The following is a 16,910-nucleotide window of genomic DNA, read 5'->3' as shown; positions in this document are numbered from 1 at the left end:
AACTACGGAGCGCGAGTCCTGGAGGGCGAGATCCACCAGGTAAAGGACCTGGAGCGCAGGAATCACGGGAAATTACTCTTGAAGGTCAAAAATCACCAGGTTAAGGACCTGGACAGCTAGAACTACGAAGCGCTTGTCCTAGAGGTCGAGTTTCACCAAGTAGTAGACCTGGAGCACAGGACTACGGAGCGCTTGTCCTGGAAGTCGAGTTTCACCCAGCAGTGGACCTGTAGCACATGAACTACGGAGCGCTTGTCCTGGAAGTCGAGTTTCAGCATTTAGCGGACTGGGAGCGCAGGGATCCAGGAGCTGGAGAACCTGGTCCTCGAAATCCGCGGAGTGCGATTCTCATACGTCCTCTCTACTGCGTGGTTGTTTCCGGACTGAGGAATTCGGCTAGCTGATTTTGGTTGTCGACGATTACTATAGATCGATGACGTCAAGTGAGAAAAAATTGTTGGTGACGTCACTCTCTGAACATCCGAACATCCGAACATCCAAAATTTGGTTTCGAACTTTAATGCTATGTATGACTGGCTGATGATTATGCTCGTTTCGTCGCTTCGCCTGGTCCCCCGCTGGTTCAACGTTGTTTTGCACTCGCTACACTCACTCAGTTGTTAATGAGTACTGAGTGTTAGGGAAACATATTATCACAATATATGTATATTGCATATGTGCGAATACGTAACTAGCGTCGTGCTGGTACGATCGTTGCGGTTGTTCACTCGATTATGTAAGTCTTCTACATGGGTTTACAAATATTTGGAAGATGCAGTGTCCTAATATACGAGAGAACATATAACTGCGAGATAAACTTTATATATCGCGAATCACCCGGTCTATATGCCCTCAAAATAAAATAGATATATCATATACACATTTTTTAACTTCTTAACACTAACGAGGACATTGGAGTTTACCAAAAATTAACATAACGGATGTGATTATTTTTATTTACCTCTTAATACAAATGATTTTCTTTAAAAAAGTTACCAAAATCATTTCAAAACGAATGGGGCAGTCCATACCATATCGATCTAGGTCTGAGCGATGGCCTCTCAGATTGGGTCTGCGAGTATTTATATGATTGTTCTCAATTTGAAAGGCGCGCGTTTTTCTTCAGATTTCTCGGACTCGATTTGAATTTTCTACAAGTTTTTAAAAGGATTTTGTTGATCAATATAATTTAAAAATCTGAAAAAATTCTGCATAATCGTGTATCAGGTATCAATATTTTTAAGCTCATCGACGCAGTGGGGAGATTATTCCTTCTTACTGTTTTCGAGCTTGTTCCGAAAAAAACTGTAAAAAAATTAGAAGCAGGAGTCATTTTACTATGGTTTGTTGCTGAAATATTTTCATATATCACACCGAATTTTTGAAAATTATTCGGAACCATTTTATTATTTTCAATTTTTTTCCTTAGCAAAATAAAGAAAAAAAATCTTGTAAAAAATCTAAAATATTTTCAGTAATCTGGTTTGACATACGATAATTTTTCAGCAACCATCCTTAGTAAAATGACACCCGCTTCTACTTTTTTTCGGGAAAAGCTTTAAATCAGTAAGACGGAAGAATCTTTCCACCGCATATATAAGCTTAAAAATTTTGATTCTAGACAGATTTTTCAGAATTTTTGCAGATTTTAAAATTATTTCGATCCATACAATCGTTTTCAAAAATTGTAGAAAATTCAAATCGAGTCCAAAGAATCTAAAACAAAAAGCGAGTGCGTGAGAACTCTTAAAGAACTTTTAAAATGAGAACAATCATGTAAAAAATCGCTGACTCAATCCGAGAGGTCAATGATCAGACCCAGGTCGAAATGGTATGGATTGCTCCATATACAGTGCGATAAATCAATATCAGTCGACAGTATTATTTGCGTTCATTCTGGATTTTTATGTATATTTCTTAAGGTTTCAATTCAAGTGGTCATTGCCCATTCTCGCTATGTTCGTGTACTAATCAGATGCGTATTTTTTCTGGCCTTTTCAAAACGACCAAACACCCACCCATCCATTATTTGATATTTTTCAAACTTTTTACTGCTGCATTTTACGTGGTTCTTCTAACGCCATAGCTGGGTTTTACTTGTGAGTTTGCGCCTGATTTTTGTCGTTAATGTTTTAAGTGGACAATTCGAATGGAGTTCCAAAAGTCCAACTGCATTTAACTACAATCAAAAATAAAACTTTAATAATATCTCAGGTAGAATATTGCCAATATAGGTAGAACAGAGGAATAAGTGCAAATTTTTATTCAATTATTAAAACCTCCTAATATTACTATTTTGGAGTACAAGCCGTAAAATATAGTATTTTATGAATTCATTATTACTCAATTTTACGAAAATATCATGTCAAATTTGCCGTAAATTCAAATGCGACTGGACCTTTCTGGCTGATCTTCACTCTTTTCTGGTCAACTTGAAGACTACTGTCGCATGTTTAGTGTTTATCGGTGCTATTTCAGTATGCAATTCGCATTATTTCTCTGTAGTCATCAGTTCTTTGTTCTCAATGAATTCGTCACTATACATTAGATCTATGACTTCCAACGTCATTTTTTTACCCAAAATTTTCGATCGATTTGATGTTACCATACTTTGCATCTTGTTCATTACGTCCATTTTCTCTATTAATTCTATAGAAGAGTACACTGCACGGGTTGTCTTCTCTTTCATTTCCGGGATCAGTGTTTCTAAACATGCAAACTATCAACAAATTTACTTTTAACAAATTCGCGTGGAAAATCTGATCGTGAAGTTCCTGCTATAGGTAGACTTTCACGATCAGTATTCTTTCGTTTTAGTTTCTGCGGAGGCTTCATTGTACGTTTACTCACTTTGAGGACGGACAAAGAATCGTACTTTATGTGGCATGTTCGTAAAGTAGATGTTATTCGGCGCGAATAAGTATTTCAATACCAGCTAAAGGCAAGCCGTAGGCCATCCGATGCTCTAGGGCTTTATTTTCATCAACGCTTAATAGTTCAGTCATTTGGTGCTCTATAAGAGGTCATCTTGAAAAGTTTAGCGGAAGTTTTGAAAATTGGTAGTCATACAGATTTGTGAGATTCTAACATTTGAGATGCTAGCGTTCACTGTCATCTTGGCTCACTTTCTTGCTCTCGCTGACTCACGTCGTTCGCACTATGAAATTCTCAACTTTGGATTGAAATTACTCTGAAATGGTACGGTGGAGCATACCTCACTCAGCGAGGGAAGATTTCGTTATGGTGTCTTTTACATCATACTTGTTTTTCATAATCATTCCTAGGAGCATTTCCGAGAAATTTATGGAAAAGTAGATCTTGGGTATGTCGCCGCAGGCTTAAGATAGGGAATCTCGTGTTGAGAGTTAAAACTTTGACAATTAATAATTCGAGATTCCCACGGCCAAGCTCACTCAAATTTTGACTGCTTATGTAAATGATGGTAATGAAAAAATAGCACTTTTTTTTTAGCACGATTGTAAGAAGAAGCATTTTGGAAAAAACTACCTTACTAGAAATTGGGGCTCTTTTTGACGAGATGAATAACACCGTGGTAGCATACGTCGTCTAATTACTATATAATAATTAATCCTGATCGGTCACTTTCCTGTCATTTTTTCTTAGGGTTTAAAGAGACTTCTCACTTTTTTGAGACGACTTGAATTCTACCAGCCCTGTCCTTTGGAACCATCATCTGGCGAAGTGGCTGCACATATTTAATTTTTACCCTGTGCAAATAGAGTCTACCTTGTGCATGTAATAGAATACCTTTCACCTTTCTGTTTACAATTCTTTACATCACTAGGTCTTTCAATACCCACCTTTCGTGTGACATTCTTCTTTGCTTGTTGAATGTGATCGAATGATTTTCATTTCTTGTTTCAGGTCTCTGTTACAAATGATATTTTTCAACACCTTGGACAACCACGTTTTCTGCTTTGTCCAACGCAATACTGTGCGACGCGCGCTATGCCAAACGTCCCTAGTTCAGAGTACCTAAATACATTGGGTAGTAAATTAGTACAAGAAATTGATGTAATGTGGACAGGACCGAAGGTCATTTCACGGCTCTTAACAATCGAATCGATAGAGGAAATCACTGACGTCTTACGTAGGCCTCCAGTTATCTGGGATAATCTCCACGCCAATGATTATGATCAAAAAAGAGTATTCCTTGGCCCTTATTCCGGGAGGTCACCAGATCTCATTCCTAAATTGAGAGGAGTATTGACAAATCCTAATTGTGAATATGGTGCTAACTTTGTGGCAATACATACCTTGGCCCAATGGAGTCGATGCAACATCGATGGAAAAAGAGATCTTAGTCTGAGTAAGTTATAAAATAACTACTTCGTCGATTTTACTGAGTGTACTTAAAAACTTGCATGTTCGAAAATTGTCATATTCTCTTAGAATTTGAGGTAACGATTGCAATCCTTACATACAGACAACGGATTATTTGGGATTTACCGTAGAGAATGTACACAGGGACTGTCTGGAAAGTAGTCGAACTGAATTTTGCCCGCCCAGACAGAATGATGGAGGGGGACCTTTTCGCGTGGGTCGGATTGTAGGGAGTCTTATTGTTAGTTAAGCAGCGCACCGGTCCTCAATCGCTTTTAAGCCTTTCCGGAGTGTAGGTAGATTTTAAAGTAAACCCCAGTCAAGGTGCCTCGTTATGGCCTTTTAAATAGCCTGGACCGAGCCGTGATGCTGTCCTTTCGGAACCCGTTTGAATCGGGGTAAGAGAAAGAAGTCTGGTGGAGCTACATCTGGGCTGTAGGGTGGCTGGGGACTTTTCATCATTTCATGGGTTTCACTCGCGGTTGTACCTAGTTTGAAGCAAAACTTTGTCGCGTAACGCTGCTCAATTAAACGGTTCATTGCGAAGCGTGACAAGGCACCTTGACTGAGGTTCACTTTAAAATCGACCTCGATTCCGGAAAGGCTCGAAGGCGATTGGGTACCGGTGCGCTGATTAGCTAAGATTCCCCACAACTTGATCCACGTAAAAAGGTTCCCCTCCGTCGCTCTATCTGGGCGGGAAAAATTCAGTCCGACTACTTTCCGGACAGATCATGTAATTTAGAGAAATAATTAACAGTGAAAAAAAATTTTATTTCTGGCTTCTTTGTTTTATTCGAGCTCCTTGTTAAATTTCAGATTTAAAATTTGATACAAAAAACTTCTGCAATATTCACCGATATTCATACCATATCCCAATAGTAAAAAACACTCTAGATGAATTTTATTGTATTTTCGTTGGAGCGCCATTAAGATCATTGTTTTTAGATAGTTCAAGGCCAAAAGTTTCAATGCATCGATGGTCAAAATTGAATACATGGTTTGAAGTTATTTAAACACATTCGTCAAAAATAATTGAATAGGTTTGAATACCTGTGGGAGAGTCGTATTCTCATTCAAGTAGGATAAACTGCTCATGAAACACCTAGTTGTTTTGTGGGATGTCAGGTTAGGTATCGCTGAAATTCAGAAAAACTGAATGTGACTAGTTATGACAGCGTCCCAGGAAGAGCCAAAAAACTAGCGATCTATTTTTCTCTGGTGCACTATTAGATTAAAAAATATTGCATACATCCTTAAGGGTTTATTCAATAGTAGTAAGTTATGAGACAGACTGTATGTACATTCGTTCAATTGCGCATTGACAAGGCAAGAAAAGGTATCAGATCCCCTGATGGTTCTCTCATAATCAGTGTTGCCCCCACTCCTAATAATGAATTAAATTTTAAGTATATAAAACTAGCAACAGTAAGAAAATGTGGCAACATACGTTTTATACTTTCGATAATTATTTTTTCCGTTAGATGACACCGTATCGGCTGATATCAAACTGGAAACTGAAACAGAAGATGGCGTGGTTGGTGAAGATGTACCATCAAATCTGTGCCCTAATATGTACCATCCTCGGCACGCTCTTAAAAATGCTATAAGTGATTGGCTGGTTGAATTTCATAAAAAACGTGCAGCTTGGGGAGTCATTGTAAAACCTCAGCCATGCGTGGCTCCTACAGTTCCAATCCCGATAATACCTTCGGTCAACACATGCATGAGCCTTACGTCAACAACAAATACTACAGTATCGGCAGCTACAACGTCTTCTAATAATTCAAATCATCTTAAAGCATTGGCAGAGGTGTGTTCGAGCGTCACAGGTACTGAAGGCTTTCTGCAACCTGCTTGTGGACCTGTTATGAACTCTTTAGTATCCGATACTAAAGTAGTCAATGAATCGATTATACCTTCGGTGGTACCAAATTCCGGGAGCGAAACGATACCTAACGTTACACCAGCCACTGAACCAATGGAATGTACTATTACACCTGGCCACTCACCTGCGCATTTGGTAAAAAGCACAACTGAAGATGACGCAATGATAGAAAATATTTCGGTAAGGTTACTTGGAGTTGCTTTTGTGTATGTTGAAATGAAACCTACTGAAGTGTTGACCATGTACTGTGTTTCGATTATATTTTTAAGCTGAGATTAGATATGAAACAAATTATTTAAATAGTGAATCTCGCGCTTCAATATCGTAGCTCCTTCTTGGTCTTAAAAAAAGTGTTTCCCGATTGTAGACATGCAGTGGAGCATCTGGCAGTATGCAAGTTGAGCTGGAAGTATCATCATCAGCTGTAAACGGATCACAAATGGTAGTTGAGACGGATAATGATAATCATGATGCCTTGGAGACACAAGGTTCAAATGTAGTGGATCCAGAAAAACAACTGACGAAAGAAGACCTCTCTTTGCTTTGTGATCTATTTTACCTACCTTTCGAACATGGTGGGCAAGGAATTCAACTGTTGCAAGAATTTAACTGGCTGAAGAGCAATGCTCACATTGTTATGAAACAACCAAAAAATCAAGAAATGTACAACAAAGCGGACGTGAGCGAATTGAAGATGATTTTCAGACTAGAACAACTAATATTTCATGATGATTTTCTGCTCAATGACATCTTAGTTTGTAATATTTTTTTTTGTTTCAGGTTGAAGAATGGCATTCTCGGGCAGCTAAAATGAACGACATGTGTGCTGCAGTGAACAGGCTTTTTCAACGACTTACATACTGCAACAATCGAGAGCTGTTATATGATCTTTATGCATACGTATGGGATATGAGAGGAGTTGTCTCTCTTTTGAACAGTTACATCAAATGGCTTGGTAAGTCAAGATCATTACTTACAATGTGTCAAACTTTAGAGTTAAGACTCACTACTTCTTTAGGTAAATACATTCATGAGCATATTCCACTTCTAACATTTTATGATTTTTATTTAAAGTTATGAATACGAAGTTAGTAATGTCATTGTAACGATTTTTACTCATGAAAAATCGTTAGTACCTTTGAGAGTGTTCGAAAATTAGTAAACCACAATAGACGAAACATACTCATGTTATGCAAAGTGAACTCTTTGAAAGTCATTCTCAAATTGCGCAATAATTATTTTTCTCAGATTTTCAATAGGTTAACGTTACTAACTTCAACCTTGTTAAAAGTTGCACAACTCATGTTTTTGCCAGAAGACATAACCTATAGTATTTTTGATGAGAGCGGTACTTGGTTGAGAAACTTGGGCTCTCTGACGAACCTGTGCTTAGCCGAACTAAGTGGTAAATAGGTACAGGATTAAAGGCGCTCGCCACTTAAGTAAAGCAGCCTATTGTGACTTTACATCCTACGTCCTATTGCATCCGGCTGAGCAGGAGTGAATACCCGGTGATTTGTACGGAAACTTAGGTGCTCAATGCATTCTTTTATACTAAATAATTTGCTCATTGCCAATCTGATTCGGTTAGTTTTAATTTTGAATTATAGAGATAAATGGTGGATTCGACTCTTAATTTTCATTGAATATTGGCAAATAATTTCTCCTTGCCAATACCTTAATGCAAACATTGACAATTTTTAATGATTTTTCGCAAAACAGAGATAGCTGTCCTGATGTGGCCCAAGTCATAACCTATAAGCATGCATACAGTTTGAAATAAGATGAACAAATTGATGATACCTTGGAAAATGAAGTAAGAAGCTAAATTCCAAGCATGGGTAATTCCATCCTCGTAGTAGAACAAGGTCCATGCAATGCACTTAATGAACTTGTATCATGAAGATTCAAATATTTATCAACTATCGCCCAATCCTATGTTGGACATCATTGACTGCAATGCTATAAATCATACCTACAAGAGACTACACTCGATATTTATACTAATCCAAGTTACACAGCCAGAGGATCCCTGTAACGGAAACGATGCTAACTACGATGCGCCGCCAGATAGATAACCCAAATCAAATCGAATTTTTGTGGGAATTTAATCATAGGACTATGCACGGCATCTGCTACAAGCCCGTCTAGCTTAAGCAGCTGTCCGTCAGCGATTGACTGCCGCATTTTGATAACCTTGCAAATTATAGCCGGGAACAAGTCTCATGAGACTCTCAAGTGAATCTCTTGGGCTAGTTTTCGACCTAGCTCAGATCGTAACGCTGCTTGTCTGCAAAAATAATGCAACATCCATCAAAAATCGAGTTCCCTGATTGGCTTATCATTTGAATGAAACCGTTCACGATACAACTTACCTTAAAATTATCATATTTAAATTTTCAGATTTGATGCTACATTGCTATCAGAGTTTTGAACACTTTCCAAAATTACATAATTTCAAAGTATATCTTACCAAACTCAATGTTTTACAGCGCATGCTAACCCTTTTTGTGGAGTTCGTGTCAGCTACGACAGCTGTTCAAGTCAGGTGGGTTTGTGACAGGCGCCATAATTGGTTCCATGCTTACCACCCTACAAAGAATTATTGTAACTTCGGTTGCTTATCTGCAGATGCATCGTTGGTCAGGTCGTTTCCCTTCTAGGAATCCTCTTTGTACAACGTAAGTTCATTAAATGCTTGGCATGTTTATTGAACAAGTAATATTGTTATAACTTATTTCATATTCAGCTTGTAGTTATAATGACCGGCCGGTGCACAATGAGACGGAATCCGAAATCTTTAGCCAAATGTCGAAAATGAATTCAGTTCGGTCAAATGCCCGCAATCGGAAGTTTTTGGGGTCGCTGATTAAGAATCTGAAATCAAAATTTAAAATAATAAAATGGTGAACCCAATACGGATGAAAATTTATTGAAAAACGGATGCAATTCGGCTAAAAGTCTGTACTCGGGAGTTTTTAGGGTCGCTTATCATGAACCTGAAGTAAAAATTTGAAAAAACAAAATGATAAAATCATTATGGTAAAAATTTATTGAAATACGCGTTCAAATAGGGTAAAAGCTGTACTCGAAAGTTTTTAGGGTCGCTGATTATGAACCTGAAGTCAAAATTTAAAAAAATCAAATGGAGAAACCGACATGGACGACTTGTGTAGAAAAAACCTTTTTATTTGTCCTAAAATGATAATGATTTGCTTGGAATTAGGGTACTACAGAAATACTGAAATAATAGTGATGTACTGATAGTACAGAAATAATAATGATTTGCTTTCAATTAGGTTAATACAGTAGTATTTAAATTATAATGATATAGAAATTACTGTTAAATTGAGTAAATATAAACTACGAAATGCTACATGAAACATGAAAAATTCGACTATTTTTATTTATTAAATAATCGCGTTAGGTACGTAAATTCTTAGTAGTCGTCATCAAAAGAATCACCTGGTTCACAGTCAGTGGATTCAGCTGGAAAATACCTTGAACTATCTTTACTTGTTGAAATACTTAGCGCAGTTAATCACTGTACTCCTTCTAGCCACAATGACTTACATTTTTTTGTAAGGTAATTTGCGCCAAGTAGAAATGTGTGGGTTGGATGTTAACAGAAGCCGTGAAAAAACGTCTTCAGATTTTACTTGGGAACATTTCCTCGCAAAACCTTTTCTGTATTTCTTAGTGTACTTATTACTAGACTCTAAAGTGTCTTCACGTATTTGTCCAATTGGAAATTGTGCAGAATTTATTATTTCCGCACCATGATTTATGCACTGTAGTTGGCATATGATACCGCGGATACGAGTGTACAAAGTCTCGAGCTGTTTGTAGGGAATAATCTTGAAGTCTAATCGAGTTAACTTCATGGCCACTTGAAAGTGCCTACAGTATAACAAATACGTTCGATTAAATTTTCATTGATTCCTGTCATAGAAGCTGAAATGGTAGAGGCTCCACAATATCGTCGATTGGTATTCTCATCATTTGCGCTATCAAACCCAGTTCGATTGATCGATTATCAAACCCAATTGTTAACGAAAACCTTGTTGTATTCTTTCCATTTGTTCTTTACATTTTCATTATCATTTGAATCACGCGCTTGCCACTTTTTGATATCAAGTTTGTACCCTACATATAAACAACACTTGGAGAATCGAATCCATGCATGTAATGTTAACAACCCGAACTCTCAACTCCAAGTGAACTCCATTGATTTCTTTTTTTAACATTGCGTCAATATTGTTGAAGTCTTTTCAAGTTGCTTTACACAAATAGCAACGTTGAGTAGATGCGGTATCCGTGATTGCATTGCAAATTCTACCATTTGTCACAGTGAAAGCAAGTTTGAAAAAAACGCTTACAGCTGTTGCGTTTACGATAGTTTAGTAAGGGACAAGGTTAAGCCTCTTGCTGTTTGAAATGAATTCTATTACGTTAATAGTGACCTCAGTATTTTTGTGCGAAAATTGAATTCTGATTGGTCAACAAAAACGAAGAGAAGATAGCCTTGGATTTTTCCATACAATAATTGTATTTGTCTTAGTTGGTCAACTGGTAAAAGTTGCAATGGAGCGAGTGAAGTGACACAAATGTTTGCATTGGACTTAATTTCATCGGCATTGGTATAATTTTGCTCGAATACACTGTGGCCAGAAGTGCCATTACAACTCCACTTCTAAATTGAATTCAAGTTGCGAACTTTTTCGTAAGGCATATCACGTTGGGTTAATATAAGGTTAATCACATCCGCTTGAGTTAAGAAGATTTTTCCGATTGTGTGGTCCAGCAAAGACAGTTTTCCTTAGGCACTACATCCGTTACAAAAATATCTGATTACGGTGGGTCACATTTAAGCTTCGCTTGATTTACTTTATTGTACAACGTAAATAAAGTGGAGCAATTTTCTCTACTTTCACCATGAATTTTCTGGTACTGTGATTTTGATAAACTCGTTTCAACTATAACTGACAGAGCAGCATCAGGAGATAGAGGGGCTTCCGAAATCGATCCGATAGATCACCTATACTGTGCAGCTTTTGATGGGCTTCCCGATGTCACATCTTGGACGACTTTTGTAGCATCTAATTTGTCAGATGTTCAAAGGCTCATCGCGCAAGACAATTCTTCAGCACTTGTCCCTGCACGCAATTTTTCAGTCTTCCTCCGTTTTGTACGCTCACTAGTTTCGGAAAATTCTTAAGAAGGCCGACCCATGTTGCTGGACTTTTTCAAACATCCTGGAGTCTCTTTCAAGGAACAAAAAATACTCTGCCATTCCGAAAACTTTAAAAAATGTTCCTCGTGCCTTGAAACGGTTTTCCATTTATCACTAAATTTTAACAACAATTTTCGTATGAGACATTGCATGTCATCCGAAAGCGTGAAAAGATGTTGTACTTTTTTGGACATGGCCTTTCAATTTCCTCGTTTGCTGTAGCTGCACGATCATTTAGTTTGTTTCTGATGAGAAGGAAAATACCCTTCCTGAATAAATCAGGTACTGCAGGATCATAGGCAGCGGATTTTGAAATGTCAAAAAATATAAATAGGTATATTCAATCTCACTAGCTATTATTTGTTCCGCACTATTATTCGTAACTATTCATTAATAATTTTCGAATCATTCGTAGAGCGAATGATGCATCATGCAATGAAAATGAAGGACATGGAGGAAAAAAATTTTTTTTTTGGGCCTCTTGGAAGGGGCTTAACAAAAATAACTTAAAACAAAACATTTCTTTTTTGAAGCCAGGAATATAAATCCGCTATAAAAAGAGTAGTAAAGTGAGGCCGGTTCTGAATACAAATCCCTACTTTATCGACACAGCTCGGGTGTCAAATTTTTTCGCGGAAGGGGGGTTATCCCCACCGAGACTGACGTTATCAACCTTCATCTGCTCTGCGTTCTGCGTTATCATCGTTGATGATAAAATTATATGAATTTTAGTTACTTTTTTACCCTCATCGGTAAAAAATTAGGTGTTCTACGTAAAGTTACCATTGTCAGCATACGTGAATATAGAAAGTGTTCTTCCTCTTCGAGACACAAATTTGTAAGAATGTCTGTAAGTGTTTACATTTTGGAATCTTACGCTTCTTGGTGCGAAGCTCGTAAGACAGTCAATGACCGTCCAATATTGAAATGCGGATATGCATCATCAATATTAATATTAATCACGAGGCAATTTTCATTTTGTGAAACGTATATAATTTTTGAACTACTGGTAAATTTGAAAAATTAACGACGGAGCCAGGAATCGAACCTGGTATCTAGCGATGCTTTACCGGAGCCTTACTCCACTAGACCACCTAGCCGCCCTGACTCTGATGTCGTTAATTCCTCTCATCACCAGTAAGTTCAAATTTGTTTTCTTGTGCTGTAATAGTATGTGTGAATATAGAAAGTGTTCTTCCTCTTCGAGATACAAATTTGTAAGAATGTCTGTAAGTGTTTACATTTTGGAATCTTACGCTTCTTGGTGCGAAGCTCGTAAGACAGTCAATGACCGTCCAATATTGAAATGCGGATATGCATCATCAATATTAATATTAATCACGAGGCAATTTTCATTTTGTGAAACGTATATAATTTTTGAACTACTGGTAAATTCGAAAAATTAACGACGGAGCCAGGAATCGAACCTGGTATCTAGCGATGCTTTACCGGAGCCTTACTCCACTAGACCACCTAGCCGCCCTGACTCAAAAATTATATACGTTTCACAAAATTAAAATTGCCTCGTGATTAATATTAATATTGATGATGCATATCCGCATTTCAATATTGGACGGTCATTGACTGTCTTACGAGCTTCGCACCAAGAAGCGTAAGATTCCAAAATGTAAACACTTACAGACATTCTTACAAATTTGTGTCTCGAAGAGGAAGAACACTTTCTATATTCACACATACTATTACAGCACAAGAAAACAAATTTGAACTTACTGGTGATGAGAGGAATTAACGACATCAGAGTCAGGGCGGCTAGGTGGTCTAGTGGAGTAAGGCTCCGGTAAAGCATCGCTAGATACCAGGTTCGATTCCTGGCTCCGTCGTTAATTTTTCGAATTTACCAGTAGTTCAAAAATTATATACGTTTCACAAAATGAAAATTGCCTCGTGATTAATATTAATATTGATGATGCATATCCGCATTTCAATATTGGACGGTCATTGACTGTCTTACGAGCTTCGCACCAAGAAGCGTAAGATTCCAAAATGTAAACACTTACAGACATTCTTACAAATTTGTGTCTCGAAGAGGAAGAACACTTTCTATATTCACACATACTATTACAGCACAAGAAAACAAATTTGAACTTACTGGTGATGAGAGGAATTAACGACATCAGAGTCAGGGCGGCTAGGTGGTCTAGTGGAGTAAGGCTCCGGTAAAGCATCGCTAGATACCAGGTTCGATTCCTGGCTCCGTCGTTAATTTTTCGAATTTACCAGTAGTTCAAAAATTATATACGTTTCACAAAATGAAAATTGTCAGCATACGTTGTTTTCATCATCATCGGTAAAAATCTCACGCTCTACAGTTACCAACATGCGTTGAGCAAGATTTAGATGTAGACTCGACTCACGCAGTTTGACAAGACTCAGCTTCCAGAAGGTTTTTCCACCATGATTGAGCGAGGGGAGCGTGACGTTGTGAGGTTAGCAACGACGAATTCGCAGAATTTTGGAAGGTACACGGTTCTCGGAACCGTCAGAAAAGTTGCGACACAAGTTTGGATCCACACCTGCATAGATTCTGAATTAGCGGAAAACAAACGGATCGTCTGACAAGTATCGACATGATGGTCGCTCACCTGTGTCAATCGGCATAACGTTGAAGGTTCTAGAACCACACCTACTGCGACCCTGAACGAATTCTCTGAATTTATGAAGACAAACAGTTCTTGACATCGTTCGACGAATATCAATATGACATCGAGCGACCCTCGTCTATGAGCTAAACGTTGAATTCTGGAAGGTTGTAGATTCACATTTGCTTTGATAATGAACGAATTTATGTGCAATGAAAAATCATAACATATGCATGGTGGGGAGAAATATGACTATAAAAGTTGAAAATTCAATTTAGAACGTTAGTCTTGCATCGATCCTCTACTTCTCATGAAAAGAACCTCAAATAAAGCAGAATTATGAGAGCGAATTTACGTCTTCTTAAAAAATATTCCTGAATTGGAAGAGTTGTCGACCAATAGTCTGAGCTGAACAGAGTGAAAAAGAAGTTGGAACGTTTAAATTTTCAAGAAATACAACAAAAGATTTTAAAAAGTTAAAAAGATGGATTTCACTAAATTTAACGAAGTTGGAAATATGAATGAATTTCTCTCAACAAGGAAACTAACAGATCTAGAAATCTTTAGAACGTATAAAGTGACAGGCATCCGAAGAGTCCAGGCAAGGTCCGGTCAACGAGTGGTCACAGATCTCGACGACGCGTTCAGCGTCTTCTTACCAACACGGATTGTGAGACTACTCAACGAGAATGAACGCCAATTCCAAAACTTGATACAGACGATGGAGCAGGAGCAGTTGCTGTTGAAGTATCTGGGTGGTAAATATAATCAAATTGAATTTAACGACGCAGCAACTTCAGAATAACTTAATAAAAAAATTATCTGTACCACGCAAACGTGGAATTCTGAAAGGTTCCGAAGCTATGTGTGTAAAAATATTGGCGGAATCACACAAAACTTATTACTAAGAAAAATTGTTTCTTACAATACATGTCTGTTATAAAACTATGATTATAAAAAAGCATTATTTTTTTCTGGATTCCTCCATATTCCTTTATATAAATCTTGAGAAACCCCCAGTTGTCGTTTTCGCCAACTAGTTTAGTTAGAATTCCATCCTGTTGTAGGAACACAAGGACTGCATCTGAATCTGATTGTGAGTCTGCAGCAGCGACAATAGCCGCAGTGCACGCTTCAAATATATAATTGATTGGTAGCCTTTCCACCTATTCAGTCGGAACGTAAATGCGCTCCGCGATTTGATAATATTCAGACATTTTCTGTAAAATAGTTAAAATAATAATTTTAAGCTGTTTTCTTCTAGGTAAGAAAAAAAAATGTGTATTATGCTCTAATACGACTCACCGATTAGATAAATTCGTTTCGTTCTCAAGCTTGATGTTGTTGTCTTCTCCTCATTTGGCTGAAAAAGAACACCAACACACACAAATAAAATTATTTACTCAACTCAAGTCCTGATTTGTTGGAAAGTAAATGTGATAACTTTGTAATTGCATTGATTCTGATCACCCAATTTATTTCGATGCGAGTTTGTAAAGAACTGATTCCTTCAAGACCACTCTTAGCGCAACGTCTTCATGTAGGATGTGCATACGACATCATCTTTGTCTAACTTTTCACTTTTGCGTAGAATGTATTAAAGTTCCAATAGCTTCAACTTAACATTTCCATATATCAGATGAATTGTTCACTACCAAAGCTCTCGTACATGAGGCGTGTGAAACTGTCTCATCAAGTTTCAAGAACTCTCTTACCCATAAGCATTATGGAATACTGCACACAATTCTCCAATTGAGCCACGGAGTTCATCTATAAAAGGGATCATGCAGTCGTTTATCAGTCATTCTGAAGTAAACTTTACTACTGCAGCTTTGTCATACGCGCTAGAAAAGATGGAGTCTGGAAAGTGTTTGAAATTGATCAAAATCATGGAAACGGCGTACAAAATTTGAACTGAAAAATCATCACCAGCAGAAATTCAAAAGTGGATGCGATTTGGAACCAAAAATATCAGGCTCTTAAATAAAATACTACGAAACGCCACGATGATCGGACAGAAGACTCGAATTCAAAGAACAATCGGAATCTTGAAGTCGTTGACATCAAAATTCAAGCAGATTCAAAAAGTGGGTGCTGGGTTGCGGAAACAACGAAGAAGTGGCTCTCGTACATCACAAGAATTTTATCGATTTTTTAGAGGATGTTAAATACCTGGTTGTGCCAAGATTGAAGAATGCAGTTCAAAAGGCGGGAAATTTGATAGCAAACTGTATCCTATCGTGTAAATTTAGTGTTATGAAACATGATAAGACAGTAGAAGAAACAAAATTTTTCAAAATCAAAAACGGAATAATCTTACAGTCAACAAACGTCCCCGAGTGGTTCAATGAGAACGTGAAAGATAAGGTATTGGCAAAGGTGGAAGACTTCCAAGAGAAGGACTCTGACTGGACGTTGATCGAAATGATAAACTTAGCAGTGAACATCAATAAGTATATGCCGCTACAAGGCGGTGTGTCTACGTACACACAACTACCAAAAGACATTCAAGCTAAAAAGGCTGTCGTCAACATTAAAAATAGCGACTCAACATTAAATCCCAGCGTAATAACCTCCTATCCGCATTTCAGCTCAGTGCTACGATACGATGGTTTGAATTTTCCAATGTCTTTAGATGGTATTCCAAAATTTGAAACACTCAACGGTATGTCAATTAACGTTTACGATATAGATCACACTGAAAAACAAAAGCGTAGTGAAATCGTACCAGTTTATTTAAGCCATAATAAGTCTGAGAAGCCTGTGATTCATCTTTTAGTAGTAGAAACAAATTGTAAATGAAGACGACAATAACGTAGAGAACTATGAAAAGAATTTAATACAT

At 37.6% G+C, this 16,910-nt stretch overlaps 1 protein-coding gene and 1 long non-coding RNA gene across 3 annotated transcripts in view; both read left to right on the top strand.

The window, feature by feature from the left end:
- LOC124308985 (uncharacterized) overlaps positions 1 to 16,910 on the top strand; it is a 372,645-nt gene that overhangs the window by 35,187 nt on the left and 320,548 nt on the right. The window lies entirely within an intron of this gene.
- LOC124308978 (protein O-GlcNAcase) overlaps positions 1 to 16,910 on the top strand; it is a 139,928-nt gene that overhangs the window by 32,147 nt on the left and 90,871 nt on the right. For both annotated transcript variants that reach the window (XM_046772179.1, XM_046772178.1), the window contains exons 4-7: positions 3,886 to 4,330; positions 5,829 to 6,412; positions 6,600 to 6,911; positions 7,013 to 7,187. In XM_046772179.1, the coding sequence (XP_046628135.1) occupies positions 3,886 to 4,330; positions 5,829 to 6,412; positions 6,600 to 6,911; positions 7,013 to 7,187 (1,516 nt within the window). The remainder of the gene's footprint in view (positions 1 to 3,885; positions 4,331 to 5,828; positions 6,413 to 6,599; positions 6,912 to 7,012; positions 7,188 to 16,910) is intronic.

The sequence above is a fragment of the Neodiprion virginianus genome, chromosome 7 (assembly GCF_021901495.1).
Source record: "Neodiprion virginianus isolate iyNeoVirg1 chromosome 7, iyNeoVirg1.1, whole genome shotgun sequence".
Classification (NCBI taxonomy): domain Eukaryota; kingdom Metazoa; phylum Arthropoda; class Insecta; order Hymenoptera; family Diprionidae; genus Neodiprion; species Neodiprion virginianus.
Note: the sequence above shows the minus strand (reverse complement) of the source record. Positions and strands in the feature narration are given on the sequence as shown.